Source organism: Myodes glareolus, chromosome 8, assembly GCF_982192425.1.
Source record: "Myodes glareolus chromosome 8, mMyoGla1.1, whole genome shotgun sequence".
Lineage (NCBI taxonomy): Eukaryota > Metazoa > Chordata > Mammalia > Rodentia > Cricetidae > Myodes > Myodes glareolus.
Window position 1 is genome coordinate 91,019,328 of NC_142033.1, and position 14,141 is coordinate 91,033,468.

Genomic DNA, 14,141 nt, shown 5'->3' on the forward strand with positions numbered 1-14,141 from the left:
AGCGAATGCTATCTTGTATTTACAAATTAAAAATTAGATGCATCATCGTGCAATAAAGGTTAGCAAAGCTGGAAAAAGCTAGCTCACTCAGTTTTATCACTGTTCATTCCATAAGCTCAAACACAGATACATACACCAAACACACCACGCTAATTACCCACATTCCACACAAAACATCACAAACAGAAACACATTCGATGACTGATTGTGACTGCGCTCTCATCTACAGAGTAGGGCTCTCAAGGAAAGCTGCGTCTGGATTTTAACAATGAACGAAGTGCAGAGCAGCCACATCTACTACACTTCTCTGGACACAGGAATGCTGGGACTGCTTCTCCCTCTGTTCTGAAGCTGCTCCTACTCCCTAGAGCAAGTGAGCTAACAACAGACTCTGCGACCAGGAGGTCCTGAAGATAGTCCATTTTAGTCTGGCTTTATGTAATTGTAGTTCTTGAAATATTAATCCGGAAAAGATCCTGAAATTAGGACTAAATTTTATTTATTAAATTAGTTTTAATGAATAGGAAATTCTGATTGCAGGTGTAAGATGCATAACTCTTTGCTTTAAAATATTTTGATAAGTTTACAACCAGGAAGCACATTTTATCCACACACAAAAATGTGAGTTAAAAAATTTCAACTTAAACCAAGAAAATGATTTAATAACAAATACATAATTCTTACTAAATTACACCTCTGAACTTGACTACTTAAAAATGCTTTAATTATTTCAAATGCCAGAATTTCATTAACATTGGAAAATTAATTTTAACAATCTGAATAGATGAAAGTTGTATAATCTCTGAAGTATTAAATTTTTTATCTCAGTGTTTTTCCTAACTCAATGAAAGCATTTTCCATTGGAAACACATTTAAAACTGGAAAATATTTAGGTAATTTTTAACAGTTTTGAGAGTCGAATTTAACTGGTATCAGCATTTAAAATATTGTAACATAAAATTCAAAGTTTTTGCTGTTGACTGTTATTACTGTGTTTAATATCTTAATAGTCAAATACAGAGCACATAGGTATAAAGGCAATAAGTAGCCTTTATATTAGCAAACCTACATTCTTTTTATTTTCTTTCCTACATTAGGAGTGATTTATATATGCACATATATACTTACATACTAACATTATATATATGTGTATATATACATATACATACACACACATATATGAATGCCAACTGACAAATTAGTAAACTATTTTAACCATTAAAACATTATATTCAAAATTGATCAAGATTAGCCAGTATGTGAAGCTTAAGCTTTAAAACCCCTTTTAAACATCACATGTAGTTTCTGAATGAAGGAGTGTGTACCTTCAGCCCCAGTCACAGCTAACTAGCTAGCCGCGCGACTTTAGCTTGGACAAACTACTGTGTGGGCTCTGACTGATTTCAAGATTCCAGCACGCTCTTGCTACAGAAGCCACAGTCTCTCACAACAAACAGATTAAGTTTGATGCTGCATTTGAGCCAAGGTGTTGAAGTGAGGAGATGCTGTTTATGCCCATCTCAAGCGAGCTGCTTGTTAATTTGGGAAAAAATTCTTCTTCATATATAGGGCAAATTATTCATGCCCCGATTCCAGTAATTTGCTGAAGTTGATAGTTGCTATGGGGGAAAGGGCAAAAGGAATACCTATAAACACTGGAACAGAGGGACCTAAAGTTCTGGTAAAAATCTTCAGACTTGCCACTATAAATAAGGCTGGCACTTTTATGAAAATTAACACTAGTTTTGTAAAGAGCACATTGGGGGATTGCAGTCAAGTCTTATCTTTAGTTCCAGTCAACTAGCAATCCTGAAGGAGTTTGCCTCATCATCAGAACAGGCCATTGATAGGATTCTACTGTGGAGCCTAATCAATCCATGGAAGACTGTGGCTGTGCTGTGTAACAAAGCTCAGATAGATTTACAAATGGGGTTTTAGGGGATAAGCTCCTCCACAGGATTACATATTGATTTTAAATATAAAAAGCTTATCATATAAAGCATAACTACAAAAATAGTGAACCTATGCATAAATCCCTTTAGAAGAGCACCCACTTCAAGCTCTAAGCCAAGAACAAATCAAGATGTACAAATCCTAGAGAAGATCCATTTCTTGTGCAGAAAATGAACATGGCTCCTCTAGAAAGCCCACCCCAATCTGTGCAGAAATGAATTTGTCTTTCCCGAGGGAGCATTAAATAATCTGGAGCAACAGATACAAAAACTAGAAAAAGTATCTGAAAGATGTTTGTTAGCTTGAGGGGGCCTTACAGTTGAGCTCAGTAGAGCAGCAACCCCAGGCTATGACCCCTCAGGAAAGAGGAAGCACCGGGTCAGAATGATTATGGCTTCTCAGAAGAATGGATGGATTGATTATTACTAGTACTATTATAATACTTTGCTCTCAAAGCACACTGTGAGTGTTCAGTGTGCCATGGCTGTTACTATTCTCTGCTCCCTGCTGGTGCATGCCCTGAACACAAGAGTCACTTGGAAAGGTTTTGGTTAGAACTACAGCTAAGGACAAGATGCTGGAAGAGGAGAAGTGAATTTGTAAGTGAAGGAAAACAACATAGGACTATCGCTGTCTGCTCCCATGTTTTGCTCTGGGATCTGAAAAGGTGGCTGAAGCACATGCGTGTCCATGCTCAGGCTACTGAGATGGGCATCTCTAAGTGTCTCTATTTGTAATCAACAGGCTGCTCCTTTTCTCAAGACCCTCCCCTTTCCATTAATGGGAAACTGACACAGAGATGTGAGGTTCAGTCACATACAGGGAAATGCTATTTAAAATGCTTGTATGTTAGAGAGGAAAGGATGGGTGGAGAGTCAAAAGACTAATAGTTGCATTTAAAGTTTTTAAAAAAATACTTTTACTGCTCCTCTCTGTAAGAACCTCATGCAGAAAACATGGTAGATTCTAAGCCTATACATACAGATGGCCAATGAAACTGGGATATTCTCCATGTGTAAGGGTGTTATAAGATGCATATTTAGTAATAATACTGGTTTGGGGAATAAAAACAGTATTTCATCTCTGCCCTAAGAGCCAATTATACTGTATAAAGCTGTATTTTAGGGACAATTTATCTTCTATACAGAAGATGATGGGTATAAAAACAAATTAAGACTACTTTGCATTGAGTGTAATGTATAATGAATCTATAAAGAATATACTGTATAATGAGTTATATATTATATACAGATACATTATACATATATCCCACTTATATAGTAACTGCTGCATCTACTTTTCAACTATTTAGCTTTCTGATCTCCTTTAGCACCATACTATAACTAGAAAAAGTTTATCTAAAGGAAAAATACCATTTGGTGTACTTGGGCATTTTATCTCAGTGGCAAATTTCACAAAAATTCTACAAAAATTAAAAAAATGTAATAGTGATGGTATTTGATACAGCTAGCCATTTGAAAGAAATTAGCTAAGTGAAGCTTTTAAAAGCAAAGTAAATTGAGTTTTTAAATGAAGATATACAAGTGTTATCAGTGATATTATCAAATGAGATTATAGATATAAAAGTAATTAAAGTAAAGCTTCTATAACATACAAGGTCACTGATAAATAGGCCTTATTTTAGAATAATATATTTTAAAATATTTTAAGAATGTAAGTCTTCACTTGGCTTTCACTTAGGAACTTAAATTTCTAGTTTCTGAACTAATTAGAATTGACTTATGGATCAGGTACCTTATCAGGTGAAAACGGAATTACCACGGACAGTCAATGGGTTAAGAGGTCAATATAGGACAGGAAAATCAATTTGCATTGATTAGACAAAAGATCTATTTTACAGAGCCCAAAGGATTAGCTTTTAAGCAAAAATCTTTGAACTATAAGGCATTTTTAACTGAAAGATATAAGAAGAGCATTATAAAACACTCCAGAACTTAAAAATGTATAGTAGATGCTAAACCCGGGCTGATGCCCACTCGCATGGGACCTGTGCACAGGATTTCTACTCCATTCGTCTCAGTGGCTAACAAAAACGGTGCAAGCATTTCATTTTCTATTACATCAATCACTGCCCAAATATTTATTTAGCAGGAGTGAAATGTTAAGAAGCGTAACAGGCTGGCTTACACCTGCAATCCCAGTGTTTGGAAAGCTGAGGCAGGGGGACTTCCATGAGATGGGAACCAGCCTGGGCTGCATACTGAATTCTAGGCCAGGCTGTAGGCCAAGCCAGGGTGAGACACTGCTTAAACAAACAAACAAACAAACAGACTGGAATAAGAGGACCCTGATGACAAATAATCAGAACAATAAATCTTTACTAAAACTCCCATGGAAACAACTTTAAAGTGCACATAAATAAAAAGTAGCTAAAATCAATTAGCCAATAAATTTTAAATTTTACAGAAATTTATTTTTATGAACTCAAAAGTTAAATTTGTTTTAAGAACAAACACAATGATTAGCAATTTAACTTCTTGTTTATTTTTTTTTAATATTGTTTCGTCTTCAAGGCACATGTGCAATCCCTGTAGGTACCTATTACAGCTGCCCTAGTCAGACCACATGTGCACAGCACTCGGTAAATTCCACTGACAGCTGACACCCCACAACCCTCACCAGCTCTCACCTTCCACGGCTAGCATGCCCACCCTCACCCCAGCCACCTCTCACCTTCCACGGCTAGCATGGCCACCCTCACCCCAGCCACCTCTCACCTTCCACGGCTAGCATGGCCACCCTCACCCCAGCCACCTCTTACCTTCCACGGCTAGCATGGCCACCCTCACCCCAGCCACCTCTCAGCTTCCACGGCTAGCATGGCCACCCTCACCCCAGCCACCTCTCACCTTCCACGGCTAGCATGGCCACCCTCACCCCAGCCACCTCTCACCTTCCACGGCTAGCATGGCCCGCAGTTCCCGATTCAGTAGCTCATATCTTCGTTCTAGGTCATGTTCTTTTTCCCTAGGCAAGTTGTAAAAAGTTCATCAATATGCTAATTACTAAATCATTAAACACTTAAAGAACCTTTAGTTTACATTGATTTCAGGAGTCATAACTGACTTTTCTATTTAACTTTAAGCCACTCAAATGAATGATATACAGACTGAAACCCTTCCTCACTTGAAAGCTTACAGTGTTATTATTTTCTTCCTTCGGTCTGAATGACACAGAGGTATACTGCAAAGGCAAGCAGGCCCACTCCTAAGTGCTGCTTGCTTTAAGGGTCAGGTATAAGGACCTATTGTAAAATAGTCATAGCTCACAATAAGTACTCTTTTATTGAAAACATCACGTGAAAAGAAGAAACACACGTGTACTACCAGAGAGAATGCTGAATACACGGACAAAGTTTTCATGATACCCTCTTCCAGGTTCAGGCAAGGTAGAAGTTACAATTAGGGTTTTACATTCCAGTAAAAGCATGGTAAACCAATGCATGACATAGGCATCATCTAGGCACACAGCCAGCTAGTGAGAAGAAAGAGTGAACACTAACTTCTACAATGAACTAGGTGTTTGCATTTGGCCTCATCTCCACGGAACCTCAGCCTCTACACTCATAATAGAGTCCCTGTTAGGTAACTGATTTCTTATCCCAAAGTTTATATTAACATCACCTATAGATAACCAATGTATTTTTTTCCTTAAAAAAAGAATTTCATTTTTAAACTTAGAATTCAGAAAACAAACTTCAATTTCACTTTCCTTGAGGGTTCTCCTCTAGTCCCAAGTGAAAGCTAATCCTCTTCTGCACTAAGGATTTATTTCTTAAACATAACATTTGGGGGCTGGGAATGGCACCGCAGGTAAAGATCCTTGCCTTAGGCCTGACGACCCAAATGGGTTCCCCCGAACCCACAAAAAGTGAAAGAAGGGAGCTGACTCCACAAAGCTGCCCTCTGACCTCCACACTCGCACTACAGTTTGCACATTCATGTATGTATACACATGGACACATGTGTGTGCACATGTGCACACATACAATAAATAAAAATTTAAAACTAGTTCGTACACAAAATTGTTACTTATTCCTTGACTTTAGAAAACATGCTTTTCCCCAGTGTCTTATCAGTCCACCTGCAAATTCTTACTTTTCAGATGAACATTTTTATATTCTGGCTTTCTAAGGAAAGAAAAAAAGATTAACCCCCAAAGAAGGCACAGACAGTCAGCCTGAGAAGGGCCAGTGTACGGCTGGACACTCACAGCAGGGAGAGCTGGTTCATCCTCCTGATCAGGGCATTTTTCTTGTTAACTAGCATGAACCACTCCTGCATCACGGCCTCCTCTTCTTCTGTGTTCCTTCCTACAGATGAGAAAGAGTAGTGTTATGTGACACCCAAGCTAAAGAACACTTCAGCACAACTTTTTCACTTAAAAACATCTTTCAGCAGCTCCAATGTTAGCAATATAGTAGTTATATAACAATATAGTCTCTTGCTTACGAGACTCAAGTCCAGGACCTGAAGCAGAAGCCGTATTTACACACTCAGCAGTCGACCCTCCAGAGCTGGTATTTGTGCAGAGTGTGTCTCAGTCCCCTGAACTCACCTGTGGATCACATTAACACTAAGCACCGTCAACAAAATGCGCCACCTTTTAAATCCTTCCCAGAGGCTCATTTGCTATTATGTTTCAACGAGGAACTCGGGGTGCTAACAGACATATGGTCACGAGTTTTTTTCAAAACTAAAAAATTATTACAAGAATTGTAAGATTACCAGGGAGAGCAGAGAAGCCCAGAGAAGCTTCCTTTCTCATTTTCTTCCCGGAAAGTAAGATGCCATCTGTGTATAGCCCACTCAGAAACTGCTGAGTCTAACAAGATGCACTACCTACAGTTTATTATGTGCACTGTAAATGCAAGACCTATAGCTCCCTGTGGAAAAGAGAACTGTCACAATGAATTGAATATTGAGAAGCCTTTCACTGATGACACAGTCTATGTTTAGACTGTGAAGCAACTCCAGTGCAGACGGTTTACATTCAGTCCCTCCAGTTGTCCCTGTCACTGCTCCCACCCAGGACTGTGACACAGCACGGCGCAGCCCTGACACTGACTGTGTACAGCAATGTGCAGGTCCCAAGGTCCCAAGTGTCCTGAAGGAAAATATGGAAAATACCTTTTTTTTGGGGGGGGGCATATTTCCTTTTCTTTCCTTTTAAATTATACCAAGTCAAATTGGTAATCTTTTAACCTTTTCTCCCAAGTTCCACCCATGGTTGTTTTATTACTTTGCTAATCCATTATTTAATATGAATAGTTAAATTTCTGCACAACATTCATAGGGTAAATTAAAAGATCTAATAAAGAGCTAAATATCCCTGCGGAGACTGTTCTGAATTCTGCTCCTTTCCAGTGTGAGAGTACCCATTGAGTCTCTTTACAAATCTCCAACAACACAGAGGTACAGCTATCTAAAGAGGCTCCTTTCTCCACACACCCTCCTCATTTCAGAGCCCCTCCTCTCCAGAAGCAGGTATTGTCACAGACACACGCTCTTCTGAACCACAGACTGCCATGGCCATCAGACACAAGCACAACTTCCTTTACCTCAGTGAAGTGATATTAAATAATAACCTATTGTGTATCTTGTCATGTTGTCTGAATATTTACTTTATAAATTATGGAAATGCCATAATCAAACTATTTCCATATTAATAAAAGTTTAAAGAATGTTTTAAAATATCAACAGCAGATCCTTATGCATAGAATCTTGCACCAGCTCCTGAGTGTGCTGCCTGTCTTAGGAGCACAGTGAGGACGCCCTGTGGTTAGGAGCACGGTGAGGACGCCCTGTGGTGAGGAGTACGATGAGGATGCCCTGTGGTGAGGAGCACAGTGAGGACGCCCTGTGGTGAGGAGCACAGTGAGGACGCCCACCACCACTGCATCTTGTTAAAACTCAATGTGCGCCGCCGACTTAAGATTCATTCTTCCAGAGTGTGAACAAAAGTCTTTATTGTTTTACAGTATTTTTAATCTCTCCTGTAGGGTAGCTGGTTTTGTATTCACTTTGGACCATGTGATGTCTTGACACTGGTCATGTGATACAGGCTGCGATAGGCACAAATCCCTGGGTAGCAACAAAAGAAGAAAGAGTAAAAAGAAAAAGCTGAGAAAAAGCTTGCAGTTTGGAAAAGGGCCAATTGTTCCCCATGAAAGCGTTTTGATCAGTGAAATGACACATGTGTGTAATATTAATAGGTGTAGATTTTATGATATCTCATTTTCTGATTAAAGACCCAATTCTTGTGTTCATAATTCAGGTGCCTTCTAAAGATACAGACATAGGAAAACTTTGTTTTGAGTTTAACTTAACCTATAATTGAGGCTTTCAGGCCATGCTAGACGCGGCCAGCCTTCTCTGACACTGGCATCATTTTCTTCGACGGAACACTGCTTCCTGAGTCTAACAATATCGATGTGGAACTGTGTTATTTCCTCTTTAATTCATGTCTGTATCTCCAGGTAAGAACCAAAGATATCCTCATAATTCTTAGAAAATAACTAATAATAAAAGAACCTTATATTTCAAAAGGAAATAAGCCTAGCAAATATTTAAAGGCACACTTACACAGCTCATTTCTAGTCATTGAAAAAAACATAAATCAATTCTATATCACTAATCCTTATCTAAGGTAGTATAGAGTGATGGAAATCTACAGTCAGCCTAATAATAAAAAATTAAAGTTTCTTTTAACATATTCCTACACTATTGTTTATAGGGACTTAAAAATTTTAAATTTAAAAGCTTTTAAAAGCCAGCAAGTTGAACCATTACAAATTAATCCTGACTTTAATAACTGGTTAAAGACCCCTTTAGCTTTATAAGCAACAAAAAATATTAAAGCCTCTGATCACAGCGAGCTTTTCTCATTTCTCCTCTAACCATTTGTTATTTAATCCAATACTAGTAATCCAATTTGTCCATCAGACTTTTAAAGGGCAGAATGCAACTTCCTCAGCTTAGACACTTTTCAAAGTACAATATATTTTTCAAATGAATGCTGGATGTTTCATTTTTCCCAACTGTTCCTAGCTCTAATGCATGAGGAAAAAAAGAACAAGATGAACATTGTTCATACTGATTAAGTAAGAGCTCATTAAAGAGCTGTCAGTGCGGTACTTTGAATATGCATGAAGCATATAATCAGATCTAGTACCGTCACTAGAGGAGAATACGGTAAGTACAAAGGACTGATTTAATTACTTAGAGTGGGCTGTGGTGGCGAGGCAGTGTTAGTGCAGACAGAAAGAGGTTGTGTTCCGCTGCTGCCACGGAAAGGCAGTGCTAGCTGCCCCACAGTACCTGATCTCACAAGAACACGCTACACTGCATCCTGAAATCAAGACTGCGTTGTAAAACGCCCAGGAATCATTTCATCTTGTTTAACCTTACCTTCAAAGTACTTCTTCATTCAAAATTATTTTAAATTTGTTTAATTGCAACTATATTTTCATCACTGTAGAGCCAAAAACTGACACTTCTATAAATCCTAAATTCTTTTCAGTTTCATAACCTAAAACATTCATGACGTAGACTACTGAAGGCCACTCTGAAATAAGGTAGGACTAAACAGTAAACATTTACTAAAATGGCAAAGGACTACCAATAAGAACGCCCCTCCAAGATGGAATTTGCATCGGAAAATTCTTGTGATCTCTAGTAACAGATATGCAAACTTCACAAAGTGTTGAAGCTTTGTCTCCTTAAGGGGGTCTGCACCATTTTTCCTACAGGAATGTGACCTCTTTTCTGACATCGCATGTCTTAAAACCAGCCCCCCCCCCCACTTTCAAAATCAGTTTCTGTAGCTGGAGCACGAGCTGTAAGAACACTAAATACCAGGGACAAGAGCAGGAAAACACCTGTGCACAGTGGGACTTCCCAACATTCCCTCGCAGGCAGGTAGTGGACGCTAGTTCACAGAAGGTGCATGTGAAGCCCAGCCCTGGGAACACGGTGGGCGTTTAACAACGGAGTTAATGATAGCAACCACTTTCATATCCCGACTCACAAAAGAGTAAAAGTTAAGACATGATTTCAAGAATTCAGTCATTCATCCAACAATTTATGGTTTTCATTATTCTTTCCAGAAGTTGTGCTTTCAAAGTTTTAAAATAAAGAGAGTAAGGTTCCAAACCTGGAGTTATTTTATTTATACTGCAGTGACGGGATATGAACCGTGGGCCTCACGGCAAGCCAGCGCTCCATCACTGACCCGCACCCCGGCCCTCACTGCTGGAGCCCCTAAAGGTTTTCGCACTTCAGGTGCCCTGTAACCGCCCTAACTACTGTCAGGTAGGCATTTGGCTAAAGATAAAACACTCACAGTACCAATGCCGTATTTACTTTAAAGTACACTGGACTTATTTTGCAAAGGGATGAAACACAGCGAGTTACTCTTCTGGCTACCGTGCCATACAGCAGATCACTGTCTACCTGAAGTCAATCAGGGCACTCCACCCGCCAGCCTGCCCTCTTCTCAGGGCTGTGCTGCATGTCCTGCCATAGACATGACTCAAAGTGGCTCTAGACGTGGCACAGGCATTAATGTCAAGATGAACATGAAGAGCTGGACAAAAGTATAAACATGTACACACACAAACATATGTTATACACGCACGCACATGTTACAAGAGGGATTTATAAACTTTTATGTATTTAAGTATGCCAAAATTTCTGAACATATCTTTTCATAAGGATTCAACATTTAAAAATTGTTATTTTTGTGTCTGTTTGTGTCTGAAGTCGGGGGACAACTCTCAGGAGTGGTTCTCTCCTCCCACCGATCTCAGACCCTCAGGCTTGGGGCAAGTGCCTTGATCGGCTTTGCCATTTTCCTAGCTCAATTCTTTTTTCACATGAAACATTTTAAATACTAACTTTAACCATGTTTTCCCTCTTCCCTAACTCCTCTTAGAATCTCCACCTTCTTACCTATCTAACTCCATTTTCTCTTTTGTTTCATTTTTAAAAAGATCACCTGGGTACATTGATGGCATGGGAACCAGACCAGACCTTGAAGTGTCTTATAGGACTCCACCTTTCATACGCTTTCAAGACATATTGTAAACAAAGTATATTTTATTAGTATTTACTTGCATTATTTTGAGAAACTTACAGGTAAGACTACAAATTCTGGGCCAGAAAGATGGCTCAGTGTGTAAAAGCACTTTTGGATCAGCCCAAAGACTTGAATTCAATGTCTGGAACCTGCATGGTAGAAACTTGTCCTCTGGCTTTCCCATGCTTGCTATACAAACTCACATCTACCCATGTACACAAACAAACAAATAAATATTTAAAAAACCTTAGTTTGTTTAAAAAAGGATTAAAAACTTCTCGTTCAATTTTTTAAAATTCGTCTTTTTTCACACGATTTTTGATCATATTTTCTCATCCCCCAACTCCCCTTAGAAGCTTCCCCCCGATCCTGTCCCTCCAACTATAGTGTATCATTATATATACTGTGTGGTTCCTGTAGCTGGTTAAACCAGTCACATTGACTCTATATCCACTACGGCCTTTGTCCAGTGCAATTTCTAGGTGAGTGCTTTTAACTGAGCCCCTTGTCCCTTGCTAACAGTGGGCTCCCCAAAGCCTTTCTTCTTAGGGCCAAACTCAGGGTGGTGGCATGGTGGGGTTCCCAGTTCTTCTAAGTCCCTTTCTTCTTCTCTCTAAGGGCAGTCATGTGACTTTGAACTCAGGTTCTCAGGCTTGGCAGAGAGTCTTTTACCCATTCAGCCATGTCCCATTCCTCTCTGCCTTCCTTTCTTTCCTTTCTTTTTCTTTTTTTCCTCTCTCTTTCTTTTTTTCGGACAGGTTTTATACAACAGGCTGACCTCAAACTCAAAATGAGCCTAGGATGATCTAGAACTTCAGGACTCCCCTGCTTCTACCTTCCAAACGCTAGGATCACAGGAGTGAGCCAGCATACTTGGTTTATATGGTGCTAGGAACAGAACCTGGGGCTCCAAGTGCACTAGGGAAGCATTCTTCAAAGAGAGTCAAATTCCCAACCCCTTTCCCCTTTGTAGACAGGGGCCTGATATGTAGACAGGCTGATTTTGAATTTTGATCTTTTTTCTTCTTCTTTCTTTTTATTCTTTGTGTCTTTCACATCATGCACCTCATCCCATTCATTTCGGGTTCCTTCGTATCTGCCCTCTGCCCTTGCAACCTCCCCCTCAAAATAAAATTTAAGGAAAAAAAAAGAAAGAAAAAAAGAACAATCTGCCATGGACGCTGTAGTATAAAAGTGAGTCATGCAGCAAACCCTTTCGTCCATATATCTCTACTCACAAGTGTTCACTGCAGAATCATTCTTTAGAGGCCTCTGTTTTTTGCTGCACTATCAATGCTGAGACCTTACTGGGATTCCTAGGACATCCTGCTGTTGCCCTAGCAGGCAGGGGGTGAGGAGGGGAGAGAGCTAGTGGGCTGAGCAACCCAGCAACCACCCAGGCCCAAAGTAGGGCTATGAGTTGGCTCACCCCAACATCCATCTCATCTATGTTCTGCCCGAGCATGTGAAGGGGAAGGCCTTGCAGAATTCGGATGCTCTTAACTCAGGCACACAGACTGTGGGATTACAGGTTTACACTCTACACCGGGTGGCACTTCCTCTTTTCTTACAGGAGCTCCTCGAATACAGGTTCCTGTGGGAAATTTCTCTTTCCAAGGTTGTGCATTCTAGTCAGCAGAGCTCAAAGGTCCCCTTTCTACCAGCAGCTTCTTCAGACAGAAATTCATGGAAAATCATGGATTTAATTTCTCAAATCTCTACAATCCCCAACATTCTAGAGATTATAGAAAATTCTTTATGCTTGAAATATAATTTTTAGTTTCAAAAATAATGCAAAGAGGTCTATACAAATTCACACTACACAAAAGTTTAATTTTAGGGGCTTAAAAATTAAATTCATTAAATAAAGTTTTATCAATTCAAATGTCTCTCTTGTCTTACATCTTTAATCTTCTGTACAAAACTAGAACCTTCAATGACTATGACTATAAGCTGGTCTATCCAATTCCACCTCTTGTGGGGGGAACAAGATACCAGTGGGAGGAAATGTTGGTGACTTGTGCAGTTCTTAGCTTGGGTTCTCAAGTGATACTTGTAATGTGGAGTGAACTGGCATTGAGAGTGTTGGCTTCCTAACTTTGGAAGGACAAAAGCTGGAAAGACAGAACACAACCAGCCAGTCAATGCAATGGACAAGAGCAGGTGAGGCACCTAGAACACTACACTGTGAACTTACATGATACCTTCCATCTTAAAAATAAGAGTTAACCTTTTTATATTCTTATTTTGATAGCAACCAACCACTTAGGAAAACAACATTTTTCTTTCTTTTCTTTTTGCGTTTTATTTTTGATGGGGTCGTGCTATGTTTGATCTTGAATTTCCAGCCTCAATTGCTCAAGTGATTCTTCTGCCTCAGCCTCTCAAGTAGCTGGGCCTGTAGGTCCCATGAGACTGACTGGCTGGGAAAATAATTGAGTGATATACATATGTCTGTTACCTATATATGGATGTGTTTATTTATATTTATACCAAACTTTAGTCTATTGATTAATATTTATTTTTCTACAAATTTCTTCCAAATACCATTAAACTCCAAACTGAGTATCTTTATGGAACAAACACAAAACAAAAAACCCACACACATTAAAAACTAATTTGCTACACGAAGCATTTAAAGTCTCTAAAAAATTATTAGGGATGAGGAGATAGCTCCTTTTATAATGCACACACATGAAGATGTAAGGTCAATCGTCAGTAAGCATGTACAAAGCCAGGTGTGGTGGCATGTCCTTATAATTTTAGTGGAGAGCTAGAGACAGACAGACCTCTGCATCTCATGGGCCAGATAGTTTAGCATAGCTGACAAGCCCCAGGTTCCAGTGAGAGATGTCATCTCAGCAAGTGAATGGCTAGAGGAATCCTGCCCTACACACACTCTCTTCTCCCTCCCTGCCTCCCTCCCTGAGGCAGTAGCTCCTTTCAGTGTATGAATGCCTTTAACATTCCAGCTCAGGAGTGACACACGGGGACAAGAAAAAGATACGGTGACTATGTATGTATAATTTTCACGTGTAAAGAACTTAGAGGTCTGCTCTGAAAATTATTAAAAAACGTAACTACCAACT

General features: G+C 39.5%; 1 protein-coding gene across 12 annotated transcripts in view; it reads right to left on the reverse strand.

The window, feature by feature from the left end:
• Positions 1–14,141, reverse strand: part of Ehbp1 (EH domain binding protein 1) — a 263,173-nt gene that overhangs the window by 2,753 nt on the left and 246,279 nt on the right. For all 12 annotated transcript variants that reach the window (XM_087909201.1, XM_087909209.1, XM_087909211.1 and 9 more), the window contains 2 exons: positions 6,187–6,286; positions 4,868–4,941 (listed from right to left, as the gene is read on the reverse strand). In XM_087909201.1, coding sequence (XP_087765327.1) covers positions 4,868–4,941; positions 6,187–6,286 — 174 coding nt within the window. The remainder of the gene's footprint in view (positions 1–4,867; positions 4,942–6,186; positions 6,287–14,141) is intronic.